General features: G+C 45.4%; 1 protein-coding gene across 3 annotated transcripts; it reads left to right on the forward strand.

Moving 5' to 3' along the window:
- The first annotated feature begins 4,504 nt into the window (after positions 1 to 4,504).
- LOC123078444 (leucine-rich repeat receptor protein kinase EMS1) lies at positions 4,505 to 8,736 on the forward strand. 3 transcript variants are annotated; one of them, XM_044500949.1, is made up of 4 exons: positions 4,505 to 5,049; positions 5,390 to 5,650; positions 5,744 to 6,670; positions 7,912 to 8,736. In XM_044500949.1, exons 1-4 carry the CDS (start codon positions 4,608 to 4,610, stop codon positions 8,433 to 8,435), a joined length of 2,154 nt encoding a protein of 717 aa, XP_044356884.1. In that variant the 5' UTR covers positions 4,505 to 4,607; the 3' UTR covers positions 8,436 to 8,736. The 3 variants fall into 3 exon arrangements, with proteins under 3 accessions (XP_044356884.1, XP_044356885.1, XP_044356886.1); XM_044500950.1 differs by having other exon boundaries at positions 7,942 to 8,736; XM_044500951.1 differs by having other exon boundaries at positions 7,975 to 8,736.
- Positions 8,737 to 17,952: the final 9,216 nt, after the last annotated feature.

A 17,952-nucleotide genomic window follows, 5' to 3' on the forward strand; every position in this document is an offset into this window, starting at 1 on the left:
CTATTTGGTAACCAAATAAAGCAGATTAATGGGCACATGCCTATTTTATCAATTTAAAAATACTAAATGGAAAATCTATACTTTATTACCAATCGTAATCTTATTTTGTTTATTTACTTTGCATCAAGATTTGTCCCGTATGATCCTCTTGTTGTGTTAAAAACAAAATATTTGGTCTCATGGCAACGCACAAGCATATACCTAGTACCAATACAAAATGAGTGAGTTGTGGAGATCTAACAAATCTCACCCGTTCAATCATGTCTATGCAATGATCTACATCGCTCCAGTGTTTACCGTTAAATATGTTTAGCACCCTTCCCTAAAAATATCATTTATAATTGTCAATGTTAACCAAATAATTACATCATACCTAGTATAACACGCAACTTATATCTTGCCTAATATTAGCATGCAATATAATCAATATCTTGCCTAATATTAACATGCATTGCACGCACACAATTACTAATCATATAAAAAATACTAACATGGGTCACATAAAAATAATAAATGAAGTCATAAAGATAAATCTATGATACTACTATAAAGCTAGTATCACTACTATCATATGTACGATAACAAAACACCTGGCAGTGTTAAAAAAACAACAGCTGGCAGGACTTAGTGCTGTCTAGTAACGTTTGACGCATGTGACTTAATCTCATCGACAAGATGCCAACATTAAAGAATGCCGCGGGAAGGTTAATTTAACTAGTTAAGCACACAGTAACCATGGAGGAACCCTGCCAAAACTCTTACTTCTGTCTTTAAGATGAATTTCTTGCAACAGGGCCCAAGGAGTGCTGGAGCTAACAATGCACCACACCGCGTAATGTGTCTCAGATGTACTTGAGAACCGTAAACTAGTATCACGCGCCCGAAACAAAATTGTCAACACATGCACAAACAGCCAGAGAGCAAATCCTCTCTCAAGCTTTATTATACTCGTAATAGTTAACTATGTGTGTGTCTCTCTCTCCACGTGATCCGTCTTTCTCCCTACTTTGCTAGCTAATCTGGACGGAGTCGAAATAACTCCCTAGCTTTAACGGACAAGCATATGGCATAAGGCATCAGAAGCTTTTCTTCCCGACCGAAGCTTAGCTGGGTGTGGGAAACACAAACAACATGCAAAATTCTAAAGGTAGCAAATCCACCTCACTAAATGTTCACACACGCGTCCAGTTAGTGCCCAGACGTGTCCGTTTTGAGCCCCTACTTTTTCGTGCATACAATCATACTTCTCATTTTCTCCTTTATATGTCATGTCACTTACATGTGATTAGTAGAAATGAAGAGCGAGAAATAAAAAACATAAAGAAAGAGAAAAGGTGATCCTGAGTGGGTCGCATCCTACGTGGGGGTCATTACCAGGCACGTCTGTGAGCCCTCATATCCTCCCCACGTTTGGTATCAATATGAGGGTTTGCGCACAACCCGGGCATATAGGGGTTGAGTCACTTTCTCCCATCTCTCTCCTGTCTAGTCACTGATCGGGCGCGTCCACGGATGTTTAAAGAGGATTTGAGGGGGTCGGTTGTAGATGCTCTTAGCAGGGTTACTCGTGTGGTCCCATCCCCTCTGCATGGGACTCTGAAGCCTTTGCGTAAGGAGAAGGATGATACCTCTCACCCTGAGTGGCGTAGCGGGGTGCCCGGAAAAGAAGAACATCGCGTGCAACATCCCAATGGCCAAAGCGCAGAGTATAGGTTATTGGAAGTTGTTGATGAGTTGCGAGAGGTGAGAAAAGTGGAGGTTGTTGAGGAAAACATGAAAGCCTACCTAGACATGTGAAAAAGATCGCTTTCGGCGCAAGTGATCGCGACATTGAGCACTTTGGCAAGCATTGCCGGGAAGTCAAAGCTGGACCTTGCAGGATATTTCTCACAAGATAATGTTAGCCCATTATGCTTCCATGCAGAGGCGGTGCCGAGGCTTGATATGGATGAGCTATGTTGAGCGCTTGGTGGTCAGTTCGGTTGCACTTGAGCCATGCCTAATGGTTTTGGACCTCTTGTGTGTGGATCAGACGATGTCTCTTGATGTTGCGTTTAGGTCTGCCCTCCCCAAGCTCTATTGTCGTTTTCTTGTTTTGTGTGTGTTTTTACTTGGTTTTCCCTAATTAATCGTGAAATGTTAGTTTCTTAGGTCCGGTTTCCCTTATAAATTAGACCATCTCTATTATGTTTAATGAAATGCAGCCCCTTGCCTTCGCGATGACGTTCTTCAAAAAATGAACCAGAGGTATGTTTTGATACACCCCACATAATCTGAGATGACGCAACCCTAAGCTAACATGTATACACCAAATACTAGCATCCTCGAGATCATCCCTCAAGGCTTGCACCTTCCATACGAGCAATACAATACACAATGGCAAGAAGTATGGTATTATCTCTCTCTGATGGCCTCGTATGCATTCATCTAAATTCTCAATCAGTACACCACCATCTATTTATTATTGCTTGATCTTTACATCGAGAGTTTGTGTGTTGGGTAGAGGTTGTGCACATAAAATTTGTCACGGTCGGATCCATATGGTTTTCTTCATTGAGTCCGACATCTTCGCTCCGGGCCAAGGCATCTGTTTTGGCTCCTTAGACTTCATCGCCGATTTGGCGGTCCATCTGACCTGTCGCCAACTTCATTGAAGGACGATCTCTCTGCTATGTATCATCAGACCATTTTTATTCTTGCAAGCTCTCTAGTTTGAATATATTCATAAATAACGACACTTCAATTTTGTGAATTACAAATATGTTTTTTTACCTTATAGTGCCTTAATTTATAATTTTGTTGGCGACATGACAAGTTTGGTTCTATGCATGACCTACTTCTATGGCTTATGTTGTCAAGTCTTGACTTTATTTTGTCTATGAAACTAAATATTTGTATAGTACTCCCTCTGTTCACAAAAATAAGATGTTTTAAATATTTTAATATAAATTACATACAAACTGAAATGTGTAAACAAACACACTAAAATGCATCTGTGTAAATCAGAATAAGAAAAAAAATTAGAACATCTTACAATAGCGAACGGAGCAGAAATCCAATTTGGCTTCTAGGAGCACGTGCTCCCGCGCGCGGAAAATGATTTTTGAAATGTCAAATAAATGCCAAAAAAATCTTTTATGTATTCATAGTCACATCCAAATGCCATCTGCGAAGTTTTAGGCAAAAAGGTTAAGCATTTTGGCTTGTGCAAAAAAACAAATTAAACACTAAAGATTACCCAAAAATGGCACCCTAAATTTGGTTTTTTCACGACGAAACACTATTGCTCTGTTTCACATAAAAGTTGTCAAATATGCTTACGACACTAACACGAACATCCATAAAAAAATTCAGAATTTTCTAAAAACATTTGGTGACATTTTTGAGGTATTATTCATCTAGGAGCAAATGCTCCTGAGAGTCAAAACCGATTGATTATATACTAGCTCACTTTAAAATTACATTGTATGACTGCTAGTGGTTGGAGAGCCGGCACTGTTTAAGAGGAAGTTGTGTGCACGTTTTCATTTAAAAAAATACATGGGGTCCTCGCCTTCATCTAAAAAACATCTCGAAAAAAATCCTCACCTCTATCTAGAAAAGATATAAAAAAGAAAAAAATTACCACTGTAGCCTATCAGCGAGCGTCATTTTGCATAACCGCCCATTAAAAAAATATGTGGGATCCTCACCTTCTTCTTAAAAAAACATTTAAAAAAATCATCACCTCCATCTAAAAGACATATTTCAAAAGTTTTCTCACCGCGCCCAACCAGCTTGCGCGACATGGCATAGCTGGTTGGCCGCCCTTCTCCCTACGCTTAATAGGTTTAGTTATGCTTATATTTTTACTTCATTATTCATGCGACTGTCTTGTTAGAAAATTTAGGACTTTTATTTAGGTTGTGTATCCAAACACTTGATTTGATTTGCAGATTAGACACTTAGATCAAGTTTGCCAGGCTTTACAAATTATTGCTTGCTATGCTATTATGTGTTCATTTGCAAACACCCTACAATGCTAGTATGACGAGGCTACTCCGACGATGTGTCCCGTATATCATGCTCGACAATGGTGATACACGGGCGGCGTGTTTAGGCCTTGTATAATGCAAGACGCTTAGAAGGGTGCTTGGGAAATAAATCGGTCTTTTTTAAGTACCGATACTTATTTGTAAAGAATAGACACTTAATTAGACATCTCTTCTTTGTATACATAGGCAATGATGTTTTTAAAAAATCCGTTTTTTCTAAACAACTTCGTAAGCATCTAGCATTGCAGGTGGATTCCAAACAGCCTGCGACTGCTCTCCACGGACTGGACTAGATGGACGCAAAATGTTCAGTTCGTGCAACTTGATGGTTAACTGGCCTGGGTGTACGTAGCCAATCCACTTCAGGTTCCAGTGCCCAGCTACGTGAACTGACATGCGAGGCCCACGATTCATCCTCACACACACACAACCCTCTCGGGGTTATTTTACTTGTTCACTCATCTCCTCGGACCCCTCACCCCTGCACGCTCTTGTCTCCTCCACCCTCCCCTCCCCCTCCCGCACCAAGAAGAGGGAGGGAGGGTCTCCGCGAGAGCACCTGCGCGGCCGGCAATGGCCTCCGCCCGCCTCGTAGCCCTCGCGGCATTGGCAGTCGTGTGCCGCTCTCTGCTGGGCCTGGCCTCCGCGGCGGACGACGGAGAGGTGCGGGCGCTGCTGGAGCTCAAGGCGGCGCTGGACCCGACGGGGCGCCTGCTGCCGTCGTGGGCGCCCGGGCGGGACCCTTGTGCCCGGGGCGGGTTCGAGGGCGTTGCGTGCGACGGCAGCGGCGCCGTCGCCAACGTCTCGCTGCAGGGGAAGGGCCTGGCCGGGACGCTCTCCCCGGCCGTCGCCGGCCTCCGCGCGCTCACCGGCCTGTACCTCCACTACAACGCGCTCCGCGGCGGCGTGCCCCGGGAGCTCGCCAGGCTCACACGGCTCACCGATGTCTACCTCAACGTCAACAACTTGTCCGGGCCCATCCCGGCCGAGATCGGCGCCATGGCCTCGCTGCAAGGTGAGCCAAGTCAGAGCTCCGCGTCTTCTCTTTTCGATTCTTGCTTGCCTAGCTAGTTGCATGTGGCGCCGTGGGGCGTGGACTCTGCCATTGCCACGGGTACAGCATTGCTTGGATTGATTCGATTCGTTCCGTTGTATTCCAGTCCAGTCTCCTCTGCTGCCTAGCGTCCCATGATCCTAAAACGAGTTCTTGGGTTTGATTGACGCTTCTTGGCTGATATCTAGTAGTACTGCTATAGTGCTATATGATTTGGTCATCGATTGATTTACTGCACTTCTTGGTTTGTTTGCCCCTCTAACTGCTGTTAATGTTGATGTGTCCAAAAAAAAAAAAAAAGTGCTGCAGCTGTGCTACAATCAGCTGACCGGGAGCATCCCCACGCAGCTGGGGCTACCGAACAGGCTCACCGTGTTGGCTCTGCAGTCCAACCACCTGAACGGCGCCATCCCTGCCAGCCTCGGCGACCTGCCGGAGCTGAGGCGGCTGGACTTGAGCTTCAACCACCTCTTCGGCTCCATCCCAGTGAGGCTGGCCAGGCTGCCTCAGCTCGCCGCTCTCGATGTTAGGAACAACTCGCTCACCGGCAGCGTGCCCTCCGGTAAGTAATCTACGAGTCCATTCTTTGAACAATTAATGCCTGCTCCGCTCAGTCTCAGTCAGTAAGGAGTCGTTTGATTTGGTCGCTTCCCAGAACTGGCCAAGCTGGAGGGTGGATTCCAGTACGGGAACAACAGTGATCTGTGCGGCACCGGGCTCCCCGATCTCCGTCCGTGCACTCCGGCGGACCTCATCGACCCCGACAGGCCCCAGCCGTTCAGCGCTGGTATCGCGCCGCAGATCACGCCGGACGGGGCCCGCGGGCATTGCAGCGGCACCCACTGCCCCCCTTCCACCAAGGCGCTCGCGGCCGTCGTCGTTGTAGCGGTGATCCTTCTGGCGGCGACAGCGGCCGGTCTCTTGGCCTTCTCGTGGCACAGGTGGCGCAAGCAGAGGACGGCCGCAGGCGCACCTCCGATGACCACCGTGGGCGGCCGGTGCAGCACCGAGGGCGAGGCGAACAAGGAATCGTTCTGCAAGAGCGCGTCGTCAACGCTGGTGAGTCTGGAGTACTCCAACGGCTGGGACCCGCTGGCCGACGGGCGGAGCGGCGTCGGGTTCTCGCATGAGGTGTCCCCGAGCCTCCGGTTCAACATGGAGGAGGTGGAGTCGGCGACGCAGTACTTCTCGGAGCTGAGTCTCCTGGGAAAGAAAAATTCCAAGTCCAAGGGTGGCGCCGGAAGCAGCTTCGCGGCCACGTACAGGGGCACGCTGCGCGACGGCACGCCCGTCGTGGTCACCCGGCTGGGCAAGACCTGCTGCAAGCAGGAGGAGGCGGAGTTCCTCAAGGGCCTCAAGCTGCTCGCCGAGCTCCAGCACGACAACATCGTGGGGCTGAGAGGGTTCTGCTGCTCCAGGGCCAGGGGAGAGTGCTTCCTGGTGCACGACTTCGTGCCCAACGGGAGCCTGTCACACTTCTTGGACGTTGCAGGAGAAGACGGCGGCGGCGGTGCTCTCGGCCATGGCGGGCGCGTCCTTGAATGGTCCACGAGGGTGTCCATCATCAAGGGCATTGCTAAAGGTATGGTGGCTAGTGTCCCTCTCTGTCACTGTCTAGCTATCAGTTATCAAACACTGCTAGAGTGCTAGGGCTAGCGTGCTAACGACCAAATATTTCTGCATTCGTACTGTACTGTCAATAAACCCTGCCTGAGAAGCACAAGGCTGGCATGCATCATTTGGGCTATAAGCTTGGCAGAATGCACACATGTCCAATCAGTTTCTCAGTTCATCGATACTACTACTGTAGGACTGTCCTGGTTGTTCACATGTTTTCGGGAAACATGTGATAGGCGCTACACTCCGGTAGTCACATTCGGAACTGTGTAGCTGTAGGTACTCAAATAGCTCTGCTTGCTTTTCTTTAGGAAGGAGGAAAACCCCTGCCTCTCCATCATCATGGTGATGCACATAGCCATATTTATTACTCCCTCGTCCCGTAATGTAAGACGTTTTTTTGATACTAAGAGTAGAACACAAGTAATCATCCAGAACAATCAAATCATCCTAAGTACTCCCTCTGTAAAGAAATGTAACATCTTTTAGATCAGGTAAAGAAATATGAGGCCTCCTAGGTCACTATAAATTAGAAACATATGCCATCATCCAAACCGGTTGAATCTAACCCGTGCTACTCCCTCCGTTCCTAAATACAAGTCTTTTTAGAGATTTCAATATAAACTACATACGGATGTATATAGACGTAGTTTAGAGTGTAGATTCACTTATTTTACTCCGTATGTAGTTCATACTGGAATTTCTAAAGACTTATATTTAAGAATGGAGTGAGTACCGTCTTTCATCGGTTGCATCCAAATGCAATAAACTCCTATGCTTCCACATGGTGAAGTAAGGACCACGTACAAATTTATCATGTACTCCCTCCGTTCCAAATTACTCGTCGTGGTTTTAGTTCAAATTTACTCGTCGTGGTTTTAGTTCAAATTAACTAAAACCACGACGAGTAATTTGGAACGGAGGGAGTAGCTCTGAAAGTTTTCTTTTTTTTCGAAAAGGAGGAAATTTTCTTCCAAATTTTTTTGGTATCTTTGCATTTTTCTTAAAACACACTCATTACGGAAATTCAACAATGCCCAAAGTAAAGCACAAACTCACACTCGATATGCGACTTAAATTTTGGAGTAACCCCACCCAACCAGCTTCCAAAGAGGTTCGATATACTAGTAAGTGGGGGCAGGTTTAGTAGTTGTGCCGGCTGTGTCTCCAAACTGATGAATAACTTTTGATACTTGTAATTTGCAGTTGTTACTCAAATTGTTCTAGCTTTTGCAGAAGCAAGGTTACGTATCGATGTTTACTTCACAGGAATTGGATATCTGCACAGTACTAGAGCAAACAAGCCCCCTCTGGTTCACCAAAACATATCGGCGGACAAAGTTCTGGTGGATTACACCTACAAGCCCCTGATTTCTGGTTCCGGCCTGCACAAGCTCCTTGTGGACGACCTGGTCTTCTCGACCCTCAAGGCTAGCGCCGCCATGGGGTACCTTGCCCCTGAGTACACCACCGTCGGCCGGTTCTCGGAGAAGAGCGATGTTTATGCTTTCGGGGTAATTGTGTTTCAGATACTGGCGGGTAAAAGTAAAACGATGCAGCTGCCCTTCGAGTCAGGAAACGTCCATGACCTCATCGATGGCAACATGAAAGGATGTTACTCGGCAACCGAAGCGGCTAAACTGGCAAAGATTGCATTGGTCTGCACCAGTGAAAACCCTGAGCAAAGACCCAACATGGAAGAGCTGCTTCAAGAATTGGACACCTTGTGATGGATGGGCATACAATGTGATAACTTTTTTTTGCCTTGGCTGGAATTTAGGAGTACTTATCTAGGGTCACTAATCGCTGATCTTAGAAGCAAATGAGGTACTGATTAATTTAATTTTCTTTCGAAATGAGGTAGCAATGAAATACTTAGGATCAATGCTGAGATCTTGTATTATGCTAATGTTGTACTGTTACTGTTGCTGAGTAAAGGCTGCATTGGTAGATGCATCGGATGCGATATTCTCTGTTGCATGAATGCAGCCATTTGTTGCAACTCCTTTTGCTCGGCCCTTGTTTTCTTCAGACAGTGCATAGCTCTTGTGACTCCCAAGTGTACAATCAATCTTGTGTTCACGTGTACCAGTTTGGATCGATCTTCTGAGGCTGTGATTGCCTCTATCCAAGGAGGAAGAGCCAAGAGTCCTTGAGAGCATGTGAGCTATATGGATTGCTGTCTTGTCTTGTTGGTTGCTTATGTTTTGTCCAGTACAGAACCCAGCCTCGTGATCACAGAGGCTGATGCAATCCCCACAGGCAGAAAAAAAGGCACACGCTGATCCTGGGCTTTTGTATGCTGGCTGCTAAGAGCAACACCAACGGGCCGACCCAAACGGACAACGTTTTTGTCCGTTTTTTATCCGTTTGGGTTGGCCGCCCACCCGGCGTCCGTCTTCTTTTAGATTTGGATTGGCAGTGCGCCTAACGCGCCGACCCACTTTATAACCGCGCGCGCATAGATCATGCCAGCGGCCATGTCGTCGCCTTGGTTTTGACACTCCAACGCGCGGGAAAGGTTTGCGCGCGGGGAAAAATCGGCCTAGCGCGCGCTGGTTTTGGCGCTCCAGCGCGCGGGAAAGGTTCGCGCGCTGGTTTTGGCACGCCACGGCCGGCACTCGTTATTAAGAAGGCGCTCCCTCCACACTCTGTCCGCTGCCCACTCGTCTCGCCCCCTCTCACTAGCCTCGCCGCCTCTGTGCCATCATGTCGATGCGCCGCCTGGGCGCTTCGGATTTTCGCGGAGTCCGCTAGCGCCGCTCCGGCGCCTTCTCCTCCGAGATCTGGTTTGGCGAGAAACGCCTCATTCTCGGCACCTTCGACACCGCAGAGGAGGTGGCCCACGCGCACGACGCGGCGGCGTGGCACCTCCTGAGGCCTCGTCGGGAGATGAATTTTCCCGACGTGTCGAGCCAGCGGGCGCAGGATCTCGCGCCTCTCCCGCGGCTTTTCACCGACGGGGATCGTCGTGACCACCGGAGGCGGCAGCGTCGCCTCGCCATCGCCGAGATGAACGTGGAAGCCATGGTGGTGTGGTGCGAACGCTTCCTGCAGGACATCGTCGACGAGCGCCAGTTCTACAAGCAAAGGAGGACGGAGAGGGAGGCGAGGAGGATGGAGCAAGCCGCCTATCGGGAGGACAAGCGTGCGCGGAAGCAGGCCGCTCAATTGAACCTGAAGCTAGGAGAAGCGTCGTCCTGGGACTCCGAGGACGAGCGGTATGCTGACGCCTACATTCAGATGTCGAAGGAGGACATTACCGAGTCGGAGTCGAAAAACGACGAGTAGTTGATCTTTTTTTTATCTGTCTATACTAGAACTATCTATGTTTGGGTCCGTTTGGGTCGGCACGTTGGGCCGACTTTTCTGTCCGCGCCGACCCAAACGGACGACGGCGGACAAAATTGGTCGCCCCATTGGAGTTGCTCTAAGGTGCGAGACAAAATAGACTCTACCACACAGTACGAGGGCAACTCCAAGGTGCCGACGCATTATGTTCCGCGCGTCCGTTTGGGTTAAAACGGCCACCCATTTCCGGCCCAAAATTTGAGCCGGGTTTGCGTCGGCATGGACACGCGCGACGTCCCCCTTTCCCCTGTCCCTCCACATAGTGACACAGCCATTCTCCCCCCCCCCCATCCACACACGACACACCCCGGTCACGCCGTCCTCGCAGCAGCCGACCACTTCTGGCCGTTTGGTCGCTACTCGCCATCACTCGCACCAGTACACCTTTCACAGCTGCACGCCGCACCCGATGGCAGCTCTTGCCAATGTTGGTGGTCTGTTTCACCCACCGTCGTAGCACCTCCACGAGCACGCCACCCTCTGGCCTCCACCGCCGCCTGCATCTCTCCAAGCCCGACGGCTTCGCTCCATGGTCGCCTCCACATCACCAGGCCTGCTGCCAGGCCTGGGAGAGGCGCGGGGCTCTTCACCGGCCGGGTTCTTCCACCGCAAGGTGTTCAACGTTTCGCCCGCAACGTACAAATGGATAGTGGAGATGAGTTCTTTTTCAATAACTTCATTTGTGATTCAGACGATTCGTTGTCGGACGATGAGGAGTTTGTGGTTGCTACTTTGGTAGTCAATGACCACATTGCTAGGCAACAACCATTGTTTAGGGGATTGATCCCGGGTCATTCTCCGGCGTTGAATCGCAACAGAGAGAGCGGTCATTGCCTACTATGGTCCGACTACTTTCAGTGCACGTCCCCACTCTACAAACCCAAGCTATTCCCCCGCCGCTTCCGGATGGCTAGACATGTGTTCAATCATATTCGAGAGGGAGTGATGGCGTATGATGATGATTTCGTATGCAAGGATGCCCTTGGAAATGTTGGCTTCTCTTATCAGAAATGCACTGCAGCTCTTCAAATGCTTGCATATCAGAATACCTGGTGATTTTTTTTATGAGTACTCCCTCCGTCCTTTAAAGAGTGTACTTCCAACTTTTTTGGAATGTCAAACTTTTTTATGTTTGATCGTATTTATATAATAATATACCAACGCTTATGCCATCAAATTAGTAGCATTAGATTCATGTCAAAATATATTTTCATCATATAGCTATTTGGTTCCACAAACATTGTTATATTTTTGCACAAACTCGGTCAAACTTTGATATAGTTTGACCCTCCAACAAAGTTGGAAGTACACTCTTTGAAGATGGAGGGAGTATGTCCGCATGAGTGAGTCCACAGGCATGCATGTACAAGCTTCGCAAGGCTGTGCTAGCAGTGTTTGACCCATAGTACCTGAGAGAGCCAAATGCTATAGATACAACCTGGTTGTTGGCGATCAATGCAGATAGGGGCTTCCTAGGGAAGCTTGGTAGCATAGATTGTATGCACTGAAAGTGGAAGAACTATCTGATACGTCTCCGTCGTATCTATAATTTTTATTGTTCCATGCCAATATTATACAACTTTCATACTTTTGGCAACTTTTCATACTATTTTTGGGACTAACATATTGATCCAGCGCCCAGTGCCAGTTCCTATTTGTTGCATGTTTTTTGTCTCGCAAGAAATTCATATCAACCGGAATCCAAACGCGATAAAAACTTACAGAGATTTTTTTTTGGAATACATGTGAATTTTGGGAATTGGAATCAACGCGAGACGATGCCCGAGGGGGCCACAAGGCAGGGGGCGTGCCCCAGGCGGTAGGGCGCGCCATGGGCCCTTGTGGTCACCCCGTAAGGCGGTTGGTGCCCTTCTTATGGCACAAGAAAGCTAATATCCGGATAAAAGTCGTGTTAAAATTTCAGCCAAATCGGAGTTACGGATCTCTGGGAGTTTAAGAAACAGTGAAAGGCCAGAATCTGAGAACGTAGAAATAGAAGGAAACAGAGAGAGAGAGAGAGAGAGAGAGAGAGATAGATAGATAGATAGAGAGAGAGAGAGAAAGAGAGATAGCGACCCAATCTCGGAGGGCCTCCCGCCCCTCCGCCGCCATGGAGGCCATGGACCAGAGGGGAAACCCTTCTCCCATCTAGGGGAAGGTCAAGGAAGAAGAAGAAGAAGAAGGGGGGCTCTCTCCCCCTCTCTCCCGGTGGCACCGGAACGCTGATACGTCTCCAACGTATCTATAATTTATGAAGTATTCATGCTATTATATTATCCATCTTGGATGTTTATGGGCTTTATTATGCACTTTTATATTACTTTTGGGACTAACCTATTGACCCAGAGCCCAGTGCCAGTTCCTGTTTTTTCCCTTGTTTCAGTGTTTCGAAGAAAAGGAATATCAAACGGAGTCGAAACGGAATGAAACCTTCTGGAGAAGTTATTTTTGGAAGGAAAGCAACCTGATAGACTTGGAGTGCACGTCAGGAAAGAAACGAGGGAGCCACGAGGTAGGGGGCGCCCTCCACCCTCGTGGGCCCCTCGTGGCTCCCCTGACGTACTTCTTCCTCATATATATACCCATATACCCAAAAACGATTGGGGAACATAATAGATCGGGAGTTCCGCCGCCGCAAGCCTCTGTAGCCACCAAAAACCAATCGGGGCCCTGTTCCGGCACCCTGCCGGAGGGGGGAACCCTCACCGGTGGCCATCTTCATCATCCCGGCGCTCTCCATGACGAGGAGGGAGTAGTTCACCCTCGGGGCTGAGGGTATGTACCAGTAGCTATGTGTTTGATCTCCCTCTCTCATGTTCTTGATTTGGCACGATCTTGATGTATCGCGAGCTTTGCTATTATAATTGGATCTTATGTTTCTTCTCCCCCTCTACTCTCTTGTAATGGATTGAGTTTTCCCTTTGAAGTTATCTTATCGGATTGAGTCTTTAATGATTTGAGAACACTTGGTGTATGTCTTGCCGTGCGTATCTGTGGTGACAATGGGATATCACGTGATTCACTTGATATATGTTTTGGTGATCAACTTGCGGGTTCCGCCCATGAACCTATGCATAGGGGTTGGCACACGTTTTCGTCTTGATTCTCCGGTAGAAACTTTGGGGCACTCTTTGAGGTTCTATGTGTTGGTTGAATAGATGAATCTGAGATTGTGTGATGCATATCGTATAATCATACCCACAGATACTTGAGGTGACATTGGAGTATCTAGGTGACATTAGGGTTTTGGTTGATTTGTGTCTTAAGGTGTTATTCTAGTACGAACTCTAGGGTTGTTTGTGACACTTATAGGAATAGCCCAACGGATTGATTGGAAAGAATAAGTTTTGAGGTGGTTTCGTACCCTACCATAATCTCTTCGTTTGTTCTCCGCTATTAGTGACTTTGGAGTGACTCTTTGTTGCATGTTGAGGGATAGTTATATGATCCAATTATGTTATTATTGTTGAGAGAACTTGCACTAGTGAAAGTATGAACCCTAGGCCTTGTTTCAGCGCATTGCAATACCGCTTACACTCACTTTTATCATTAGTTACCTTGATCTTTTTATATTTTCAGATTACAAAAACCTATATCTACCATCCATATTGCACTTGTATCACCATCTCTTCGCTAAACTAGTGCACCTATACAATTTACCATTGTATTGGGTGTGTTGGGGACACAAGAGACTCTTTGTTATTTGGTTGCAGGGTTGCTTAAGAGAGACCATCTTCATCCTACGCCTCCCACGGATTGATAAACCTTAGGTCATCCACTTGAGGGAAATTTTCTACTGTCCTACAAACCTGTGCACTTGGAGGCCCAACGACGTCTACAAGAAGAAGGTTGCGTAGTAGACATCAAGCTCTTTTCTGGCACCGTTGCCGGGGAGGTGAGTGCTTGAAGGTATATCTTTAGATCTTGCAATCGAATCTTTTAGTTTCTTGTTTTATCACTAGTTTAGTCTATAAAATAAAACTAAAAAAATGGAATTAAGTTTGTCTCATATGCTGCATCTTTTTAATGTCTTTCGTGAAAATGATGGGAAGGAAAATTGTGCTCAAGTACTAGAAGAAGAATTACATAGAATGCTTGGCATAAAATATGCGAATGATGAGCATGATTGCAATGTTGTTAGTATGAATTCTTTGAATACCCATGATGCTAATGATATGCAAGGCCACAAGCTTGGGGATGCTATGTTTGATGAGGATGATATTTTTAGTCCCCCAAGTTTGGATGAGCAAATTTATTATGATGAAAGCATGACTCCTATTTATGATGATTATTGTGATGACACGTATGCTATAAATAATAAAGATAACCATGAAACTTGTCATCATGATTTTAATTTTCAATTGGATTATGCTTCACATGATAGTTATTTTGTTGAGTTTGCTCCCACTACTATTCATGAGAAGAATTTTGCTTATGTGGAGAGTAACAAAAATTCTATGCTTATGCATCATGAAAAGAGTGCTTTATGTGATAGTTATATTGTTGAATTCATTCATGATGCTACTGAAATTATTATGAGGGAGGAATATATGCTTGTAGGAATTGCAATAATATCAAGTTTCCTCTCTATGTGTTGAAAATCTTGAAGCTATGCGTGTTTTGCCTTCCTATGCTAGTTGATTTTTGTTCCCATAAGTTGTTTGCTCACAAAATCCCTACGCATAGGAAGTGGGTTAGACTTAAATGTGCTAGTCATATTCTTCATGATTCTCTCTTTATGTTTCAATTCTTATCTTTTAGGTGAGCATCATTGAAATCATCATGCCTAGCTAGGGGCGTTAAACGTTAGCTCTTGTTGGGAGGCAACCAAATTTTATTTTAGTTTCTTGCTTTTTGGTTCTGTTTAGTAATAAATAATCCATCTAGCTTCTTTTTATATGTGGTTTTATGTTTTAATTAGTGTTTGTGCCAAGTAGAACCTTTGGGAAGACTTGGGTGAAGTCTTTATGATCATGCTATAAAAAACAGAAACTTTAGCGCTCACGAGAGTAGCTAAATTTTTTTACTAGAGAGTGATATTTAGTTGATTATTTTTGAAGATGATTACTAGACAAATTCCTCAGGTCCACCAATTTATTTTAGAATTTTTGGAGTTCCAGAAGTTTGCGTTAGTTACAGATTACTACAGACTGTTCTGTTTTTGACAGATTCTGTTTTTCGTGTGTTGCTTGCTTATTTTGATGAATCTATGGCTAGTAAAATAGTTTATAAACCATAGAGAAGTTGGAATACAGTAGGTTTAACACCAATATAAATAAATAATGAGTTCATTACAGTACCTTGAAGTGGTGTTTTGTTTTCTTTCGCTAACGAAGCTCACGAGTTTTCTGTTAAGTTTTGTGTTGTGAAGTTTTCAAGTTTTGGGTAAAGATTCGATGGACTATGAAATAAGGAGTGGCAAGAGCCTAAGATTGGGGATGCCCAAGGCACCCCAAGGTAATATTCAAGTATAACCAAGAGCCTAAGCTTGGGGATGCCCCGGAAGGCATCCCCTCTTTCGTCTTCGTTCATCGGTAACTTTACTTGGAGCTATATTTTTATTCACCACATGATATGTGTTTTGCTTGGAGCGTCATGTCATTTTATTTTGTTTTGCTTGCTGTTTGAATAAAATACCAAGATCTTAAATTCTTAAATGAGAGAGAGTCTTCACATAGCTACATAATTATTTAACTACTCATTGATCTTCACTTATATCTTTTTGAAGTAGTTTGTCATTTACTCGTGTGCTTCACTTTTATCCTATGAGTAAATGGTTGAATGATTTGAATGTCATAAATATGAAATTATATATGTTTCATATGCCTTTCCCATGGGGAGTAATGCCTTCACATATAAGAAGTAGAGGTGGTAAATTTATTGAAGGTTAGCAAACATTGTATTGGCCACTTGAACAATTCATGAAAGAATATTGAAGGAAGAGAGATTTCACATATAAATATACTATCTTGGACATCTTCTATGATTGTGATCCCCATTAATTATTTTCAAACCTGAGCAAATTAGTTGAAGTTGGACAAGGAAGACAACATAATGAGTTATGCTTGGGTATATTTGTATAAGTTATATTGTTTTGGATCCTCTAACATGTGGCGCTTGCTATTTAGAATCCTTTGCTAGCCAAAATATCTGTACTAAGTGGGAATACTGCTTGTGCATCCAAACTCCCTGAACCAAGTTTCTTCCATGAGTGTCCACCATATCTACCTATATGCGGTATTTACCTGCCATTCCAAGTAAATTTGCATGTGCCAAACTCTAAACCTTCAAATAATAATCTGTTTTGTATGCCCGAATCGCTCATGTAGCGACTACGGGTTAGCAGTATCTTCCATGCTAGATGGGTTATTCTCACGATAAGTGGACTCCGCTCATCATTCACGAGAAAATGGCCGGTAACTGGGATGCCCAGTCCCATGATCAAAAGATCAAAATCAAATAAAAAATAATTGCAAACAAAACTCCCCCAGGTTTGATGTTAGTTGGAGGCACCCGTTGTTTCGGGCAAGCCATGGATTGATGATTGTTGGTGGAGGGGGAGTAAAAATCTTTACCTTTCTGTTTGGGAACCGCCTATAATGTATCTAGTATGGAAGATATTGGGAACTCTTGGTCGTTATGTTGACAATGAAAGCATACCTCTCAAAATTATTTTCATCTCTGTTTTAGCTTCGAGCTCTGGCACCTCTGCAAATCCCTGCTTCCCTCTGCGAAGGGCCTATCTTTTACTTTTATGCAAGAGTCAGTAGTATTCCTTCTCATTCCAACCCACTCTTTAGTTGGCAAGCATCATATGATGGAAAGATCTAAGCATATATGGCCATTCAAATATATTTGAGCATGAATTATTATTGTTGACATTACCCTTGAGGTAAAAGGTTGGGAGGCGAAACATTAAGCCCCTATCTTTCTCTGTGTTCGATGAATACTATTTGTTCTAAAAATATGCTTTGAGTGGTAGCAATCATGGAAGACTAAATGATAGTTGAGTATGTGGAGTTTGCTAAATCAAAGCTCTGACATAGACTCTTCCTGAAAATAAGATGAATTGTAATTGTTTGATGACTAATAACACGGTTTGTTAGTTTTCAAGAAAGTTTATGATCTATGCTTTAACATGTGAATAGTTTGTTACTTGATATGATGATGCTAGAAAACGTGATTGAAATTATCATTGATCAAACTTATGCACCTGCTAGCATTCACACTTCATAAATTCTTTCTTTTATCATTTACCTACTCGAGGACGAGCAGGAATTAAGCTTGGGGATGCTGATACGTCTCCAACGTATCTATAATTTATGAAGTATTCATGCTATTATATTATCCATCTTGGATGTTTATGGGCTTTATTATGCACTTTTATATTACTTTTGGGACTAACCTATTGACCCATAGCCCAGTGCCAGTTCCTGTTTTTTCCCTTGTTTCAGTGTTTCGAAGAAAAGGAATATCAAACGGAATTTAAACGGAATGAAACCTTCTGGAGAAGTTATTTTTTGAAGGAAAGCAACCTGATAGACTTGGTGTGCACGTCAGGAAAGAAACAAGGGAGCCACGAGGTAGGGGGCGCCCACCCCCCTAGGGCGCGCCCTCCACCCTCGTGGGCCCCTCGTGGCTCCCCTGACGTACTTCTTCCTCATATATATACCCATATACCCAAAAACGATCGGGGAGCATAATAGATCGGGAGTTCCGCCGCCGCAAGCGTCTGTAGCCACCAAAAACCAATCGGGGCCCTGTTCCGGCACCCTGCCGGAGGGGGGAACCCTCACCGGTGGCCATCTTCATCATCCCGGCGCTCTTCATGACGAGGAGGGAGTAGTTCACCCTCGGGGCTGAGGGTATGTACCAGTAGCTATGTGTTTGATCTCC

The sequence above is a fragment of the Triticum aestivum genome, chromosome 3D (genome assembly GCF_018294505.1).
Source record: "Triticum aestivum cultivar Chinese Spring chromosome 3D, IWGSC CS RefSeq v2.1, whole genome shotgun sequence".
Lineage (NCBI taxonomy): Eukaryota > Viridiplantae > Streptophyta > Magnoliopsida > Poales > Poaceae > Triticum > Triticum aestivum.